The sequence below is a fragment of the Miniopterus schreibersii genome (assembly GCF_964146895.1).
Source record: "Miniopterus schreibersii genome assembly, chromosome: 8".
NCBI classification, from domain to species: domain Eukaryota; kingdom Metazoa; phylum Chordata; class Mammalia; order Chiroptera; family Miniopteridae; genus Miniopterus; species Miniopterus schreibersii.
The window spans coordinates 32,977,768-32,997,804 of record NC_138109.1 but is presented as its reverse complement, the minus strand read 5'-3'; the positions used below and the strand labels follow the sequence as shown (position 1 = coordinate 32,997,804).

General features: G+C 39.5%; 1 protein-coding gene across 1 annotated transcript; it reads right to left on the bottom strand.

Annotated features, from left to right (window-relative positions):
- Positions 1-535: 535 nt before the first annotated feature.
- LRRC42 (leucine rich repeat containing 42) lies at positions 536-20,008 on the bottom strand. The gene is made up of 8 exons (XM_081145811.1): positions 19,800-20,008; positions 14,068-14,554; positions 8,548-8,679; positions 7,227-7,345; positions 5,895-5,983; positions 5,606-5,719; positions 2,299-2,383; positions 536-1,034 (listed from the first exon to the last, which is right to left on the bottom strand). The coding sequence occupies exons 2-8, from the start codon at positions 14,538-14,540 to the stop codon at positions 760-762; spliced, it is 1,287 nt and encodes a 428-aa protein (XP_081001937.1). The 5' UTR covers positions 14,541-14,554; positions 19,800-20,008; the 3' UTR covers positions 536-759.
- Positions 20,009-20,037: the final 29 nt, after the last annotated feature.

Genomic DNA, 20,037 nt, shown 5'->3' with positions numbered 1-20,037 from the left:
ATCAGAATCTGCATTTTAACAAAACCCCCAGGTGACTGCATGCACAACAAAGATTGAGAAGCACTGGTCCAAGGCAAGTCGTCGGTCTCAGGTTCCTCATCTGTAACACAGAGGTGATAATACTTACTTTGCAGAACTGCTGTGAAGATTCCTGCTGCTTTACTTCATAGACATAGCAGTTGGGATTTTAATAAATGGTAATTATTATTTAAAAGGCACTAACAGAGTGGGCTTTAGAGTCGGACAAAAAGGAGTATAAATTCTGGTTCTGTCACTTATAAGCTCTGTGACCTTGAACAACTCACTTAACTTGAGGCTGAGTTTTCTTAACTCTAAATTGGGGCTAATACCTTTCTTCCACGGAGGACAGGGCTTGGCACCTAGTAAACACTCAATATGGTAGATATACATGTAATTGGCCAGGCCAAATTGAGGTGGTAACAAATCATGCTAAGCTGCCTTGTTATTTTAGATGGCCTTTCATCCCAAACCAGTGTTATTTCCTATGGCTCAGTCCATATATCATAAGCATAACTTAAGGACAGCAAAAATGTTTATTTGAAAAAATTACTATGTATTGAAAATATACATTAGAAATTATTACATACTTCCATAGCATTCCCCTCCCCCACCACAAAAGTAGAAATATCTGCTTGCTATGCTAATATCATAGGTAAATTCAAACAAAGAGGAAAACATCAGCCCCCTTTTCTCGTACATTAGAGTTGGCAGGGGGAAAGGTCAACTTCTATCTGCCAATCAATAGGAATTTAACAAGTCCCAGTCTTCCACAGTGAGACACACGTATTTCTGCTTTGAAGACTGTGAAGAGTTACTCTGTTCCTTTTCTGGTTCCTCAAAACCTCTTTTCTTGCTCTTCTTTGACTCCTGGCTTGAGACAGCTTCGAGTTTCAACACTGGCCCATGGCAGTCTGGGGCTTTCTCTCTATAGAACTGGAGTTTCTCAGAAGAGTTCATGTGGGTGTCTGCCAGGGGATACTTCACTGGGGTTTCTGTCCGAGCCTGCTTCCCATCTGTAAGAGAGACAGAAGGGAAGGGTGAGGAGTTTACTACACTGGCATGTTAATGCCTGCCCAGGTCTAGAAAGATGATCCAAAGAAAATGACAAAGGCCCAAACAGGGTGATGTTTGGATTAATTTTATTCCCTTTGAGTTACAGTGGCATATGCAAAAGCACAAGTTGAAGGCATGTACTCTAATTTCTGGATTAGAGACCTTGGGTAAATGACCTGAGATTCAGTTTTCTCATCTTTATAGGGATATAAAACCTGTTTCTTAAGGGTGATGTGAAGATAAATGAAATAATGTGCATAAAATGCTTAGCACAATGCTTGACACATAGTAAAAGCTAAAAAATGTTGGCTATTACTATTAAAAATCTGGACTTGACTATCTTCTAAGAGCCAAATTTATGGCACGACTCTAGCGAATGATATGACATGTATTCGTTTTGGTATGCCTTCACTTCCTATTTTGTTACCTTTATTTTTCCTTCACTTAGATTTCATCATTTAACCCTGTTTTTAAAAATTATGGTAAAATATACATAACTAAATTTACAATTTTAACTATTTTTTAGTGTACAGTTCTGTGGCATTAAGTACATTCACACTGCTGTGCTACTGTGACCACCATCCAACTCCATAAGTTTTTCATTTTGCAAAACTGAAATTCCATACCTATTATTAAACAATAAGTCCCTATTACCCCCCACCTAGTCCCTGACAACCACCTTCCACTCTCTGCCTCTATGAACTTGACTATTCTAGGAGCCTCATATAAGAAGAATCATACAATATTTGGGTTTTTTTGACTGGCTTACTTCACTTGGCATGTCTTCAAGTTTCATCTATGTTATAGCATGTATTAAAATTTCCTTCCTTTTTAAGGCTTAATAATATCCCACCATATGTAAATAATACATTTTGATTATTCATTCATCTATTGATGAACACTTGAGTTGCTTCTACCTTTGGCTATGCTTAATTCCTTTTAATCTTCTGTAATCTATCTACTTTTGTGCCATTGCAAATCATTTTTGGAACAAGATGGGATAAGTAAATACATATATACATTTAATAAGCTATTTTCCCAGTACTGGTGCTCAAAGCTAAGTGCGAACTTATACTGTAAGCTATGTTGAAGAACACAAGGTTTGGTGATTTAATTAAGTCGGTACTATCAGAATTCATTTTCCACTTTGTGAAAACAAGCTAACTGCTTTATGGGTGCAAAAAACCTAAGAGCAAAAATTCCAAAGGAAATAGAATTCCTCACAGAAGTGCTGAGCTGCCTTTCGAGGTTCCAAGGCTTCTCGTGGCTTCACAGCTTCCGAAGTCACACGCTCCCACTGCAGGACAATCTAAAATGTATTTGAAAAGATGTGAATCTGAACAAAATCTCAAGCTTTTAATCACAAACCTTCCTTGTTGCCCTTTGTTCCCTGTCCGTGATCACAAACTCCTGCAGTAGTCTCACTTCAGATGACTGTGGTTAAGAACAAGGATCAAGTCAGGCCTGGTCCCTGTGTTAATACTGGAGCTGGTCAGATACAAGCCTGTGGGGTACGTGTGTCTGCATGACTCAGGAAACACCTGGAACCTCACTCCCTATTCTCATCTCTCATCCAAGCTAGAAATAAACTGCATATCCTTAAACTAAATACTAAAATTTGAAACCTTAGTCATTACTATTCACACATTCCTAGTCTCACTCTCATGCCTCAAAATGCACCAACTATAACTCAAAACTCTTGTATGTGTGTAAAATGCCCACATTTCCATATTCTTAAGACACTTCATGATCAACTTCCATTTTTAACACCATCACAAATGTATTTTTATTATAAGCGACTACAAATTCTTTAGGAAATCTGGCCGAGTAGAAACTATATATAAATAAATGATTATTTCACATATACCATGAGTAACAAGAACTAAACTTAATATTTTTCATTATAGTATGCAATGAAATGATCATAAAGAAAAATATTTCAGGACACAGAGCCAGTATGTCCTGAAAAATATTTCAGTACACAGTTTAAGAATACAATTCCAGCCCGGCCGGGCGTGGCATCGACCTGGGATCCACGCGATCGGGGTTCAATTCCCAGCCAGGGCACATGCCTGGTTTGCGGGCTCAGTCCCCAGTCGGGGGCGTGCAGGAGGCAGCTGATCAATGACTCTCTCATCACTGATGTTTCTGTCTCTCTCCCTCTCCTTTCCTCTCTCTGAAATCAATAAAGATATATTTAAAAAAAAAAAAAAAAGAATACAATTCCAGAGCTTGCGCTACTACTTACTAGCCAGGGGGACCCTTGGCAAGTGATTTAATTTCTGAGTCTCAATTTCTTGTTAAATGAGATAACATACATGAAGGGTGCGGCACAGTGTCTGGCACACAAAAAGCACTCAATAAATATCAACTGACAACCCTTCTACAATACTTTCCTGATTATGGAAAATGTGGACAGATCGAAGAAAATGCCAAGATGGATGAACTGAATCTGGTGACTCAGTGGGCAACTAAGAAATTAGAATGTCCATAAGAAGAGCTTGTGGATAGGGAAGAAGAGTATGTGTTAGGTTCTAGAAAAGGGGAATTTGAGGTACTAGGTGGAGATTTATGGATGTTATTTAGGAATGGGTCGTGTGAGAGAGAAGGTGGATCCACAGGGACAGTTACACCTCTGAGAACAGTTAAGATCACCAGGAGAGCGAGTGGAGGTATCAGAAAAGAGGTGAGGAATCAGCAAGAAATAGAGGGAAAAGTGAAAAAGTTAGGGGAGAACCAGGAGAAAGGCCAAGAGAGAAAAAGCGTAAGGCAGGCATGTTTCTATCGATGCTGCAGAAAATCCAAGGAGGTGACTATGAGATCACATGCTACCTTTAAGAGAACACCTACAGTAGAGAAGTGAAGGCCAGACCTAGATTACAAAGGATTAAGAACTGAGTAGGTAGTGAGGAGGTGAGAGAGATAACAGAAAACAATTCACCATTCTGTTGGGGGATGAGGACCATGTTAGAGTAAGAGTAGCTCAAGTATGTTTATACACAGAAAGAAAATAGCCAATACAGGGTGAGACTGAAGGTGCAGTGGTGGGGCAGTGGAGGGAAATAATTAGTAAAATATCACAGAGGAAGCTGGTGATCTTAGGGAACAGAACTGAAAAAACATACCAAAAGGACTTATCACTAAAATAGTCACATCCCTGTTCCCCTTAGATAGGAGGGAAGTAGAATACAGCAGAAGAAATGGAGACAATTTAAGAAAGAGATAGGGAAGTAAGGAGACTCCTGTTAGCCTCATTTTTTCTGTCGCATGCTGAAAATGAGGCAGGAGGAGCACAGAGTCTGCCTGAAACAGTTTTAACAAGGGATCAACAAGAGACAGATAAAGCTCTGCAGCCAAGTCCTGGGGGCCAGGCTGAATCTGCACAGAGTCTAATTCACTTACTTCCAGGCCAGGCTGCCAGGTACTTTACTTTACCTTTACCAAGCTCTGAAGGAGAGCTCCTGGTTTCTGCATTTTACAGATGAAGATACAGAGACTCAAAGTTGCCTTAAGTCGGGTTGTCAAGCCAGGATCCCAAATCCAGGTCTCTTTGACTCCATAGCTCTTTCCACCATGACAACCTGCTACCAAACTACATCAGCCTTTATATGACCATCCACACCTACCTGCCCCAAGTCCACTACTAGCTATGTCTAGGATTCATCCAGTGCTACAAACTGTGTCTGGCAATGCACTATGATAATTATTTCAGCATGCATTTTCTGGACCAACTTCAAAATGCTTCTGAAAGACCGACTCACTGGCACCCCTTCCTGTTTATCTATGGGGAGGTGATACTACAATCAGGCAGTTGGATAGGTCCACCATCATGCATTACAGCTTGAACCAAGGAAGAATACAGAACAAAACAGTTTGGGGAGTCCTCTAGGCCTCTACCAAGGAACACTGATTTAAAGGGTCTGAAGGAGAAAGGCACCAGCCATAGTCAAGCTGGCATCTACTGGTGCTGTATACTTAGTTACCTTTTGGCTTCCCACTTAAGCCTGTACTTTATGAAGTTGAGGGAGACCATCAAGACAACGAGACAGAGTCAAGATAAAAATGGGAATGTCCAGTGAGAGGACAAAAAGACCTTTCCTCATTTAGGCTCTAAGATGTAAGAAATTTGTCCCCCAAAGAGGAAGAGGTTTGGATCATTATCAGTGTGACTTACTCTCTTTCTAGACAGCTAAGAGAAACTGTCCTTCAGAAGTGGGTCATACTGCTTTTTTCAAAGTAAGCCAAAGTTCATTTATTTTCAGAATCTTTGTAAGATGAAATTTTCTCCTAGGTCCAATAAGGATGAGGCACAGTCTAGTGACCAGAGCATGAGATTTAAGGACTAGCATCTAACATCTTTCTTGAAGTAGTTGGGTCAATTATAGGCCATCGGTGTGTCTGATTTAACATGAAGATGACAATTCAGTCAAGAAATACCAAGAGGATTAATGTTTGTTCAAAGTGTTGAATATGAAACTTAGAACGAAAATGAAAAGCCATATTAATTGTGTGGGGGGAAAATATGCAGTACCTGGTCAGCCCAGCCCTCAGTCTTGCAGTTACTGTGATCAAATTCCTTCAGAGGCACTTTGGAGTGGACAAGGCCTATGTGGGTCTGGAGCTTGTGTTTGACAGCTTTGATGTCCTAGTGAGGGAAAGACAGAACAGGAAGCCCACACATCTGGTCAATTAGTACTTGCTTTCAGTAGGAAATAAACACCATCATACATACCAGTTTTTTCTAAACACCAATCAATTAACAGAAGCAAAATATCTAATTGTGAGTATGGAAAAATAAGAGAAGGGAGTAAAAGTCCTACCTTGAGCCCTGTTCCAGAGATATCTAAGCAGTTTAGTTTTCTAAAAGAAAAGAGGTATCCAATTCCTGCATCTGTGATCTCAGGGTTACCTAGACGTCAAAAACATAGGTAGTGCTCAGTTACAGTATCACTATTGCTAAAATGTCAACAATAAGGTCAGAAAAAGGGGCAAACAATGATAAAATATAAAATATTGAGTGAACAAGCTTTTCAGAGTAAATTAAATATAGGGATCTTCTCTGTATTCTACCTGTAATATGAAGGAGCCACACACAAGATGAACCTTAAGATCCTTTATAGCTCTAACTTTCTAGGAGTTGGGGGGTTAGCAGAAAAATAAATGAACCAGGTAGGTATTCCAAAGGGTTTAACTTGCAACCATAAGGAAACAACATATATCAACATGTATTTAAATGGTTCATCAGACTTTGTTCATGGCTGTTTCACTTCCAGAGTAAAAAGATTTATTTTGAAAAGGTTTTCAAAGGTACTTAGACACAGGGGCTATTACTACTATTACTAACTTGCTTTTTTTTCAGAAGCCTTTCTTACATATTACCTTCTCACATCAGACAGTACATTTAGCACTGAGTCCTCAAGGCCATGAGCACAGTGCCTGGCACATTGTAGATGCTCAAAAGATATTTGTTGAATGAATACACTTTCCTGAGAGGAAGGCAGGACATTATTATTATCTTTATTTTACAGAAGCCAAAACCAAGGCTCAGAGAGGCTAAACAACCTGCTGAAGGGCACACAGCTGCTAATAAGAGTAGCAGAGCAAGGAGTGTCCTCTGAATCTTGCTCCTTCTCTTCTTCTGACACTGTACCATCCTGCCATACATTCAATGGATGCTCAGTTAAATTGTAAATGATCTCTATCAACTTTCTAACATTGGTGTCAGTATCTGGCTAATTCTAAGTAAGTTATCACAACTGTGGATTCATTTAGATTTTCATCAAGCAAATATTCGTATTAGAAAAAAGACCTAGATGACAGACACTATGGATCAGCAACTAAAAGAAAGTAAAGATGAACCAAATGTGCCTTAAAGATGCTACAGATATGATGAAAGGCTGCCCTGTTTGCACACAGTGAGTGGCACTGATGAATCTGTGAGGGCTTTTCCTACAGTGAAGAGGTGCCAGCATGCCAGGAGAGGTATCTGGCCAGGAGTCAAGAGCCTCTGGCTTTAGTCCTGCTCTGTCACTAACTTGCTGTGGCATCTAGGAAAGTCCTCTCACTTTATCACCTCTAAAATGAAGGGAAGAACTAGGTGATTTCTAAGGCCATCCTTCCAACATTAATAATCTATTTCCAATAACACTTACAAGATAGGTCTAATAATGATAGATTTTCAAGGCCTCTTTTCATCACTCGAACTGGTGCTGTCATTTTCCGTACCCCAGCATCAGATAAACAATTATCCTTCAGGTGGAGTTGAGTTACACTAGGGAAACAAAGTCCATAAATAAATTAGAGAGTTTGAGAAAGTCTAGGTATAACACACTTTCATAAATTTCATTTAAAAATATAAAATGTAAAATATCCTCTACACTGCCTCCTTCCCCACCCTGCTATTTCACACCCAATGCATTTAATGGAGCTAAAGATATTTTGGTGCTATTTCAGTCACTAAGTGAGGGTTAATTTAGGGATCAAAGTGTCATGTGGCATTAATCTCAGATGGCAGAAGGCACTAATAGTATATGGTGGAATGAGATAAATGGACTCCATTAGGAAGATAAATATACCTTGTTAAACACAAAAGCTGCATTTCTGACAAATGCTGTGTGGAAACCAAAAACACTCTAGATTATGTGAGGGAAGTCTGCTAAAGAACTCCTATGAGAATTCTTTTGGCAAAGCAAACAATCCTCTAAGTTTAACTAGCTTTATAAATCCAGATTTTCAGAATGGGTTTTTAAGAAATACCCATAACCCAATCCATCCAGCTTACCTGAAACTGGTGTATTAATGTGCTCCACTGTCCCACACACAAGAGGAAATCTGAACTTTTACTAACCTCACACAAAAATACCTTTGTACAGAGCAGTATGTAGGTGTCTGTCCTAGGAAGGCCCCAGGAAGTGGGTTAGACTCAGGTTTGTAATGCTGTTATCCCTCTGGGTGTTTATAAAACCACAAAGGAATCCATTCGGCCTCCTCTCTGCTGGCCAGACTGAGATCAGTCAGATATTTGTGAATGGTATGAACTGAGTGACTTCTTTAAATTAAGGTTCTTGAAAAGGATGTACTTGGCTGTCTTTAATAGTTGACTTTTTAAATAATTTATAGTTCACTGACAGTTAAAATAGAAAGTGATGATTATGGAAAATTATATAACTCCTCATCTCTTGCTAGAATAAACTAGGACTAGACAAATAAAGGGCAAAATAATTTTTCAAACCAGGTAGCTTCAAGTACTACATGTTGAAATAAAGGTTATTTAGAAAAATGAAACTGACTTACTTTCATAAGAGTTGTCCAACCTATATTTGTTCTATCAAGTAAATGGAAATTGAAAAGGTTTACAAAAAAATTAGCAAATAAACATAAGATTGGGAAGTAATTGGCATTCTTCAAGATGATCAAATTGGATTATCCTTTTAAAAAATACTAAAACAATTCATCTGCAAATGGTGGCAATACCTAGATAGGGCCTCATTGGTGAGATGCTCTAGAAGTTCATGTTCATCTCCAAGCTTGCAACAGGAAAGATCCAGGCAGGTCAACTCCCGGAAAGACTTAATCTCCTCAAGTTTTTCCGAAATCACCAGATATCTGTGGGGCAACAATTAACAGTTTTTCTTTTCCTTATTTTACAACATTATCATTTGTGGCTTCATGCCACACAGTAAACATTCCATCAGGACAAAGTACTATGTAATAAGCAGACTTTACTAATTACTATGTGGGCACTGGTTGAATTTTTTTCCTTAGTAAATGCCTTTAAAGTCTTTTTACATGACAGTGGAATAAAAACTTTAAATAAATAAATAAAAGTATATGAGCAAAGATAAGTCACAGGAGAAAATATCTGCTTTGTTAGCAGACAGACAGACTTTGGTGGTGTTGGGACCTTATCAGAGAATTTCCAAACTTTAGGGTACTCAAAATTGTTTAATCATTCCTTTAATGTTGCTTTTTATCTAATGCTTAATATTTAGTGGTTTGAAAACTGGAACAGGGCCAAGAACTCTGGGTTCTAATGTTCATATCCAAGATCATATCAAGAAGTATTTTGCAGATCATATTTGATCTTTTCTAATCAAACCCAAGTTTGAGTAGCTGCCCACTCCTCTGTGTCTCTGTTATCATGCTAAATTTACTCTGAAAGCATGTGCAGCATGACCACTAAGAGAACTCACTCTAATCTAGACGGTTATTAAGATAAACCTGTGAGCACAACCACCAATTTAATTACACTAGCACCTTGCCAAACTGTTATCAGGAGGCATCAGGGAGGCCTCTGAAGAGGAAAAGGAGACCAAAAAGGCATTCCAATTCCCAGGCCGTGGCCCCCACCCTGCTTTCTAGTCATTCATTTCTTTTAGATGACATCAGTGAGAAAAAAATGAAAAGGGATTAGGTGTGACAGAGGAAGAGGATCCTAAAAGAACAGGGATACTGACTTGTGGCAAAAGTGTGCCTTTCTCATCCACTTTTCTCATGGGTGTCTAGATATTTCCACAGAGAGATGGCATGCCAAGACCAGTGGGGTTATACTTAAAATGTGGCACATCTCTATTCTGTCAGCAGGATCATAATTACCAAAAACAGGATGGAATAATCCGACAGTAAGAGGAAAGTTAGATCTCTTTTCTTCCTACTTGCAACAAAAGATGTACTGAAGCTGTCACTGGACTGCTACATACAGATGACCTGGGGCACTGATACCCCTCTAAGCTGCCTGATGACTGAGCTCAGATGCGTACACAAATGAGCCCTATTTCCTCAGATGTATTTTAATTGCACTGTAAATAAAGCTGCTGTTTTCCATTTTACAATCACTGAGTTGAAGCGGGTTAATGGGAATTACTGTAATCAAAGAAAAACACACATCCTTTGATAAATTAATCAAAAGATTTTTAGTAATTCTGAAACATGTTATCCAAGAAGGACACAACAATGTATAATATGATTAACATACATTACAAAATTCAAAGCTGAGAAACCAACATGCAAAGCCACAGATCTTACTAGATGTTTATCTAGAAGAGCAATTTTCAACCTTTTTCATCTCATGGCACACAAACTAATTACTAAAATTCTGTGGTACACCAAAAAATGTATTTTTTGCCCATTTGACAAAAAAAAAAAATAGGCATAATTTTGATTTACAAAATAATAATAATAGCAATTACCTACCCCTTTTGCTCCAAAGTGACTTTAAAAAAAAAAAAGTCAGGTGCCTATACTTATATATAAGGATTTCTGGTACCAAGAATTAACCAATTAGACACAGCCTTATTATATGATGTGACCAAAAAGATGCAACTCTATTATATGACCTATATACTTATGGTTCAAGACAGGGCATTCACACAGAAAGGCTACCATTGTGTTGGCTGTTGTCATTTTTTTACTTGACAATCTAAGGAAAAAGAGGTCGTGCCCCTGACTAAATAGTCAGGTATTGCATGTTTTAAAAATTCTTGTGGTGCACTGGTTGAAAATCACTGATCTAGAACATAAAGTTCTAGGTCTTGCTCAAAACTAGTCTACCAATTTGCCCCTTAAAGAGTTCAGAACAGTGAGTGAAGAAGCAACAGAATGAGCACATATTTTAGAATCCAGACCTGAGTTTGGATTCTAACAACCCTAATTACTTGTATGATTATGAAAAAGTTACTTAACCTCTCTGAGCCTCAATTTCTCCAGCTAGAAAACAGGGCTGATGATTACTTCTTTTTAGGATTATTAAGGCTCTCATTAAATGGTGGCTATTATAATTACTTCAGTTACACAGCGTGACATATTAAGGAAAACATATTTGCCTCCCTGTGACCACCAGTGGGATTAAAAATCACTGGGGTTTCAACACAGGGAGGAGACAGTTTTGGAGAGTTGGAACTCAGTTACAAAGACACTGGCTTCTCCTTCTGGCAGGCAGCTTTGTGACTCAATCCCAAGACAGCAAGCACCTGCACCTACAGAATTATCTTATTTTCAATTATTTTCTCAAGCTCTTTCCCTTTGACCTGAATGCTTTTGTGCTGGCACAACCTTTGCCGCTGCAGCTTCAGCCCTGGACTGCAAATGCAAACCCAAATCTCCTGCCTTCTTCCTATTTTCCTTTGGGAATTCAAAAGGAGAAGGGAAGTTTTTAAAATCACAGCCGAAAATCTTATTCTTGTATCTGAATAAGACAGCAAAGTTTGGAATTGTTGCAAAAAAATCTGAGCCAAAAGATTATGTTAAAAATGTTTCTTATATTTTTTCTGATTATAAAAATAGTACCTCCTTGGAGAAAAAATTAAGAAAATATGAAAAATTATTAAAAAAATTAAAACCCAGTTTCAATCCCACTAATTAGATTATATTTCAGTGGGTTTCTCATTTTTCTTTCTATATATGCAATACATATAAAAATTTCAGTTTTAAAAAACAAAACTGGGATCATATGGTGTATGTAACTTTAATTCTTATTTTTTCATTTAGTATATAATGAACATGTCACATCATTTTAAATGTTCTTTGAATATTATCTTAATAGTTATATATCTCATATGAATATACCATAATTTGCTTAACTAATTTCCTATTGTTGGATAGTCAATTTTCAGGTTTCACTATTACAACTACTATTATAATGAAAACCCTTATTTTAAAATACTTGTTCCTATATGTGATTATTACATCAGAAGTTAGAACAGATTCTTAATAAATGGAATAGGCTAACAAATGGCATGGATGTTTTCTTAAGGCTCTTGATACATATTACTAAGCTGCTTCCCAGAAATGCTACATTAATTTATACACTCATCAAACATGAATAAAAGTGCTATTCTCATCCAAACTGACCACTGGAACAGTATGCAGACATCACAAATGTATAAAAAGCATTTTCACTATCACAAGAAATTACTTAAGCCATAATGGTTAAGTAGATGAAAAAAACAGAATACAAGTTGTAGATTAGGGTATATTCCAAAATGCAGAAAGATATATATTTGAAAATGATTACCATGAATGGTGGACTATTAAGTGTTTAATGTTATAATTTTATGTATTTCACAAATAGTATGTATTGCCTTTATAAAATTTTAAAATGAGGTATACATCATAATTCTATTTTTCATTGTTCAAACTTTTCTACAATAAACAGATAACTTGGAATAAAAAATAAAGAAGTAAAATGTATTTCAAATGCATGAGCTGCAATGAAATATTGCCTGACTTTTTCATTAGGCAAGGTAATTTTTTCCTTTCCACTGGCAGCAGCCCCAGGCCCAGCCATGACTGAGTCCACAGCACAAAGACAGAGCTTTCATAAGGTGTCTGTACAGTTCATGAGTCCACAGTTCTATTTTTGTCTGCATCTGCTTATGTCTTTTCTTTTTAAAGTACAATATTTGGCCTCGGGTAAAAGCATTAATTCTATGAGCCAATTAAATAAAAATTGCTTCTTTATTTTTCCAAGCATATGAGCTTAGCTTATGCTTTCTGTTATGACTTTCTCTTCTTTTACTACATGCTTTCTGTTTAGCCTTGTTTTAATGATCATATTTTTTTTAAAGTTGATTTTAGAGAGAGAGGAAGGGAAGAGAGGGAGGGGGGAGAGAGAGAGAAAAAAACATCTATTTGTTGTTCTATTTATTTATGCATTCACTGGTTGATTCTTGTATGTGCCCTGGCCAGGGATTGAACTAGCAACCTTGGCATATTGGGACAATGCACTAACCAACAGCTACCCAGCCAGGGCCTAAATGATCATATTGATTGTGCATCTTAATACTAAGCTGCCTTTCACATTATCACAGAAAATGTGATATAGTGGTACACTATACAGCTACTTAAAAAACCTATAAGTAGCCCCAGCCAGTTTGACTCAATGGTTAGAGCATCGACCTGTGGACTGAAAGGTCCCGGGTTTGATTCTGACCAAGGGCACATATGTCAGTTGTAGGCTCAACCCCCAGCCCCCGTCAAGGCGTGTGCGGGAGGCAACCAGTCCATGTATCTCTCTCACATCAATGTCTCTCTCTCTCTTTCTCTTCCACTCTCTCTGAAAAGCAATGAAGAAAATACCCTCAGCTGAAGATTAAAAACAAAAAAACTATAAGTATTGATGGTAAATGATTTTCAAAATATGTGAAGAAAGCAAGGTGCGCAACAGTGTAAGCAGTGTTCCCATTTGCATGACAAAGGGTAGAGCTATATATGCATGTGTATATACAGAATATCTATGGAATGATATAAAAGAAATTGGTAATAGTAGTTGCCTCTGGAGAGAAAAAATAGATGAGAAGGAGGCTTGTGTTTGCCTTTCTACATTTTTTGCTTGTTTTAAACTCTTTTCTGTGTACATTTTTTAAAAGTTAGTTTTAAATTTGTAGATGCTTTAAAAGTCATTTTACATGATGGTGGAATAAAAATTTTAAATAAATCAATAAAAGTACAGGAGCAAAGGCAAGTCACAAGAGAAAACAGCTGCTCTGTTAGGAAAGACAGACCTTGGTGATAGTGTTGGGACCTTATTTGAAAATTTCCACACTTTAGGGTACTGGAAATTTTAATCACTCATTCTTTTAAAATTTCTTTTTATCTAGTGCTCAATATCTAGTGGTCTGAAAACTGGCACAGGGCTGAGAACTCTGTTACTAATTTTCACATCCCGAAAAGCATACCAAGAAATATGTGGCAGATCACATCTTGTCTTTTCTATTTTCTCTTACTAGGAAAGTTGGTAGAAGGGTATTTTCAGCCTAATGGAACTGTGGCAATCAACTAATCCTTGTAAAATGTTTTCAAAATAAAGCTAAGTTGTTTGGGAGAATGAGGGTGGAAGACAAGACAGTGATTTTCCTTAAAATGGCCCACCACTTTGTGTCTGAAAGTTCTAAACTGAAGTGCTATTTGATGGGGAAAGCCCTCAAGTCTACTAAGCTCCAGAGCTTGACACAACATAGCCAATAAAACATTCAATATCCTAATCAGAATACCCACCTGTTTCGCAAACACAGGGAGCAAAGCACCAGACTTCCATAGGCCTCGGTGAATTTCTGTAAAGCTCTCAGCCCTGCACCAGGCTCTGTGAATTTCTGTCTGGCTTCAGCAGCAGAGAATAGCTTTTCAGCAATCTGCTCAGGAAAGCCAATAAGGGAATCAATGTGATCAACATTGTCAGAGATGAAGCCCAGGACTAGGCTGAAGAGGGATTTGGCGGAGTACCGAAGGTTCCCCTCCCGGGTGTACGTGAAGATAAAATGATCGGTTTTCTCTTTCTGTGCAGTATCATCTTCCCTGTTCATGCAAAGCTCCACAGAAAAGCCTTTGGGAAACAGTCTGAAAGGCCTTGGCTTCTGCAGGCTACTCCTGACGCCATCCAAGGCCAGATTGACCATGTGCAGCTGCCCATTCTCTCGCACATAGATGGGACCTGGGTCCAGGTGGTTTTCTGAGTTGAGGTAGTAAGACATTGCCTTGCTTGTGACTGTAAAAGCAAAGCACAAGGGAAGCTTTAAATCCAATTAAAATGCCATCTGTAACATGTAACTTCATCTTGCTGTGCCCAGAACTTTATGAGCCTACCGGGCAGGCCCTGTGGCTGGTTTGGGTAAATGAAGCTTACCAGTTGCCTGTGAACTCTGGCACTGGAAGTTGCCTCTATTGCCTTTACCTGGAATGCCCTTTCCTTCCCTCCCCCTTTTGTATATCTGGTGATCTATTCATCTTTCAAAATCCAGTTCAAATGTCATTTTTAAAATTCACCCTAAGGAAGTTCATCACAGAAGTGGGCAAAGAATCATCTCACAAGGAAAGTCATGGCAGCAGTTGATGTTAGTAGAACTGGATACAACTTAAATGTCCAAAACCAGGGATGTTATTAAGTAAATTATGATACATCCAAACCATGGAATGTTACACAGCCATTAAAATTGTCAAATTTTTATTGATTTTCAAGTTACAAATAGTACATTTGGAATTTACTTCTGTTTTTAAAACCAGGTTTATACATAGAAGACTCGAAATGAAAAATTCCCTTGCTACCGTGGCACCTTCCACACACTTCTTTGTTGTACTTGGCTCACTGTTCTGCTACTGATTTGTTTCTGGGTCTGTGTTCAGCTGGTTTGAGCTCCTTGAGAGGAGGGATCATGCTTAATTCAACCAGACTTCCCAACAAAGTGCTCTGGCATGTAATAGTCCCTGAGCAGATACTGGGAGAACTGCAGTTTACTCATTTGCTAAACCTTATACAGAACACAAGCAACAGGGTTTTTATTGGATTTACAAATGAAGATGTCTATCATAAGAGCTAAATAAAAGCCATTCTGGCCCTTGGAAGCACCACTTCTATTAAGGCTCTTTTAGGGAACTTCTGAGGTAAGATGAAATATCAAAACCAGTTGGTTATTTATGCCATCACATGGGTGACATTTTTGTGCCAAAGCACTAACTGGAATAAATACTTGTTTTCCTGAGGAACTGTGAGATTTCAATATACATGTGAAATTGCTACATTAAATGAAAGTATTTGATTATCATTTCTATAACAATTTAAAGGGAGAAGAAAGGTAAAATTTAATATAATATAGATTTAAAAGCTATTATCTCTGAAAGACTCTCATTGACTTTTATAGTGAACCAACCCAGCTTCTTCTGCATCAATGCAGGGCTAGGATGTAGCTATGATGACACTGAAAAGTATCAACAAACAATCAAGTCAATGATAAAAAATGCTGAGTCTCTGGAGATCAAACAGTTGATTCTGTTTGCAGGCATCAGTACAATCCATGTTTCTCCCAAGGATAATTATGTGTGTAAAACACACGAGAAAAGAGGGCCCTGCTTAGGCTGAGAGCCTCACCCTTTCCTGCTCATTTCCTTATGCCCTACTCTAACCATGCAGTACTACCTAGGTAAACTGGCTGGGCTCTTTTCCCACTGGCCTTTCCCCATTTGGCTCCCTTTGGCTGGTACAACCTTCTCTGGCTTAGCTAATTCCTACTCATCATTAACGCCACCATCCCTCTCCTGGGGAACCTTCCCTAACCCCTGTACCAGTGCATGCCTGTCTGTTTTTTCCCAAAGCACCACTGGCTCTTCCTACATAGCACTTAACACCATGTACTATGCCTGTTCTCTTACTAATGTTCCCAGAGTTGTGAGCTCTTTGAAGGTAAGATACTTATTTGTTTCTCTTTCCCAGGCCTAACATAGTGCCTAGTGCTGAGTAAGCCCTCAACAGATATTTGCTGAGATGAAGGGTGAGACCTCAAAGGGATAGGCTTAGTGCTCTGAGCTGCAGGGTCTGCTGATATTGTTGCTAGGAGCCAGCTCCTCTTCCAGGCAACAGCTGCAGCTCCTCCCCCACTTGCCAGACCCTTCTGCAGGTGGCAGAAGCAAAGCAGATGATGGGAGTATATTGCTACTGGTACTACCAGGGGGAGAAATCTACCAACCAGAAGAAAAACTCCTGTCACAGTGCCAGCTCTTATAATTCATAGTCTTGCTAGTGTTCAGCTTGCTGCTAAGGAGATGCCTCACTTATTCTACACTCTTCTTCCAGCAGAAGCAAGCGTCTGGCCCTTTCAATCTCACAGATTTTAATCTTGATGAGAAGATAAAGCAGATCCTCTTTGGTCTTTATCCCTGTGATTGGACATTCAGAATCCTACTCTACCTATAAATGAGAAAGTAGACACTAAGTATGGTCCTAAAAAGGAATGACTTGATTTTAATAGAAAGGCAAATTCAATGGAAGATAACATATTATAATGGACTAGCACACTATAAGCTCCTTGGCAAAGAAATAGGGTCTGTGCATCTGTATTACCTGTAATCCTCACTCCCAATAGTGCCTTCCACAAACTCAGGAGTAAAATGGACAAATGGATGAATGGATGACTACTTCGGATAAATTTCAGAAAAGTCTGATTCTATCCAGCAGAGGGCACAGCAGCTTGGGACAGGAGTAAGGATGTTAACCCAGGCTGCTCCAAATCCTGGCAGCTTCTGGTTCCAGGGATCATTTTCAAAAAGGGGCACAGTTATGGCTCTATTTTAGCTTTAAATTACTCATCAAGTGCTAGTCCTCTTTCTAAATAATGAAAAGAGATCCAATATCTCCTAAAGAGTAAACCTACATCATCTGTCCAGAAACCCCAAGGTCTCTTCTTCAACTACGGCACTTGAGGAATTCATCTTGGTTCAGGGTATCCTAGTGACCTTTGATTTCTGCTACTGAATTTGCGCATCTTGCATTCTCCCAATAAGGAGCTTCCTGAGAGCTTGTGAGGTACTATAAAATGATCTAAGAATTATAACCCGTAGCATTTAAACCTTTCAAGGTTATTAAGAAGCATAAAGGCAAGAGAATTCCATACAAAGCTTCTGCACTTAGTTTTTGCTTCTGCCTGGCTGTTGCACAGGGTGGTCTATTATAAATGGGTCCTCTCACGAGACATACCATGACAAAAACCCCATACAAACTAGAAAATGAAAATACCCAGTATCTGTAAGAATAACAATGTTCTGTGTAGATCTCCATTAGCTATATTTTATATAAGATGAACAGAGTAACAGGGACATTCTAATAGTCTCCCAGCTCCCTACAGAGTTTGGTAACCCATACAACATTGTAGAAAAATATTACTATAGTGCATGTTCTAGTATTTGGCCACCATAAATGAACCAATACCATGAAGCCAGGTAATTTCATCAAATGAATAAGATATAACCTTACTACATTAATAACTCACTTTTCTACAGCCTCCTTGAATAAGAGGCAAAATAAAAGAATTGATAACTAAACATGATAGCTTTTTAGAACTTGAAGCCAGTTTACCAGGCAAGAAGCATGAGAATACGGAGATGCTTTATTCTTATGTCATGGGGGTTGGAGGGTTGGAGGCAACAGGATTAAAATTGGGAGCTCAGTCTATAGATATCTAATTTGAAGAGAAAGAGAAGAAAACACCTAACTTTAGTAGGTAAAGTAAGTTAACAATCCCCATAATAAATCATAGTAAAGATTATGATGATGATAGTGGGTATGATAGCTACCATTTATTAAGCACCTATCAGGTGCCAAGCACTGTGCTAGGTACTATATATTAAATGGTCTCAAGTAATGGTCAACAAGTCTATTAGGTTAGGATTGCCATTTAACAGATTTTTAGGCTCAGAGAAGTAAAGAAACTTATTTAAGGAACAGAGCTAGTGAGTGGCAGAGCTAGAATTCAATCTCAAGGCTGTATTACTCCAAAGTTCAAGCTCTTTCCACTGCATGATGCTGTCTCTCAAGAATAAAAATATGGCATAAGCCTTAAGGATAAAAAAAATATGTTAAAAATTAATCTCATCCACCTGTTTGATTCCTCTGGTATTCACTGCTCAAGCTGGGGGGATGGAGGGAGGGACAGGGAGATTTTAAAAAACACACAAAAAAACAGTGAACATTTGAGGAAAGAGTTGGTGGGAACAGAGCCAGGACAGAGCGCTACATTGAGGCCTCCCTTCTTCCTTCTGCCAGGGCAGAAATTACCCACATCCACACACCAGGAAAACATCTGTCAACTCTTGGCCTTCATCCCAAGGCTGCAGACACCCTTGGTTAATTTGAAAATGCAGAATTCTTGAGAAAATTTCCAACATAAAAACCTGAACAGAAACTAGTTCTAAACCATGAATAACCAACTAACAATCTTACCTTCATTGTTCTGTGTCAGCCATCATTATTCAATGTTCAACTCCCTCACCCTTTATTTTTCCTGTAACTCGCATTTTCCTACCTGCCTTCTCATCCATACCCTTTCCTCTCCCAAGCTCCAGAGGTTGGTACCATACCCTGCTCCCTAGTTTCCTTCAGGAACATTATCAATCTCTCCCACACCTTGAGACTTACAGTTTAGTTTTTCTACCTAACTTTAGAGCTTCTCACACAAAATCCAATTTCCACATGAAAAATCCTAAACCCTCTTTCCTTCACCCCCTCTCAGCTCTGTCCCCACCTCTCAAACCTTATGCCCTTCTAATCCTCCCATGGCCCTTCTGAATGAAATCTGGCTCTCTGACCTCTAGACCCAATCCCACGACCACCAGCCTCCCTGTCCTTCCCCACATCATTCATCTCCACCCACTCTCATCCGCAGGCACATCTATTCGGTCATTACCACCTATTCTTCCCTTCCTCCCCTCTCTGGGATTCCCTCTCCTAGGATCCATATCTCTCCATTTCTTTCCTTGTCTTCTGTCCTCAACCTTCAAAATCCCCTTCCTTCAGGCTTCTCTGTGCTCAACTTCACAATCCACAGCCCCAACTTCTTTCTTCCCTACCCTCAAGACCCCACCCTTTCTCCTTTGACAATCCTAGATCCCTTCCTCCTTGCACTCCTCAAAGCTCCTTTCCCAGCACTGCAATTCTCCATTTCTCTAAATTCCCACGCATGCCCCTCCCCGAGTCCACCCAAAAAAACCCTGTCCTCTTCCCCTACCCCTCCCCGAACCCCAATTCTCACACGCCCCCCATACCCAACCCCAGCACCACTACCTCATCCTTAAACCCATCTTCCACACTCCTACATCCTCATCTTCACACATTTCACCCAACCACACCCCAACCGCATCCCTCCGGGTCTTCCCCTCCCCCACTCCGCCCCTCCCTCACACCCCGCCCCCGCCCCCACTCACGGCCCAGGGCTCAGTAAGCGGCCCAGCCCGCGGCCGCCACCTACCTGTGCCCCTGCCCGGGGCAGCTAGCTGCAGCTCGTCTGTGGCGGCTCCCTCCTCCCGTGGCGGGGCTGAGAGGGGAAGAGGCTTGGCTCCCCGGGCACAAAGCTAAGGAGGGTGGGACAGAGAAAGGATGGGAGGAGGGAGGGGGCTCGGGGCGACCTAGAGCCGTGGGACCGCGGGGCTGACAGGGGCGGGGGGTAGGCTGGGCAAGGGAGACGCGCGTGCGCGGGACCCGGCATG

Coding starts and splice junctions, on each gene's coding strand:
- LRRC42 (XM_081145811.1), bottom strand. CDS start 14,540: ATGTCTTACTACCTCAACTCAGAAAACCACCTGGACCCAGGTCCCATC. Junction 8,680..14,067: donor TCCCTGTGTTTGCGAAACAG/GTGGGTATTCTG, acceptor GTTGCCCCACAG/ATATCTGGTGATTTCGGAAA. Junction 5,720..5,894: donor TCTCTGGAACAGGGCTCAAG/GTAGGACTTTTA, acceptor TTCCCTCACTAG/GACATCAAAGCTGTCAAACA.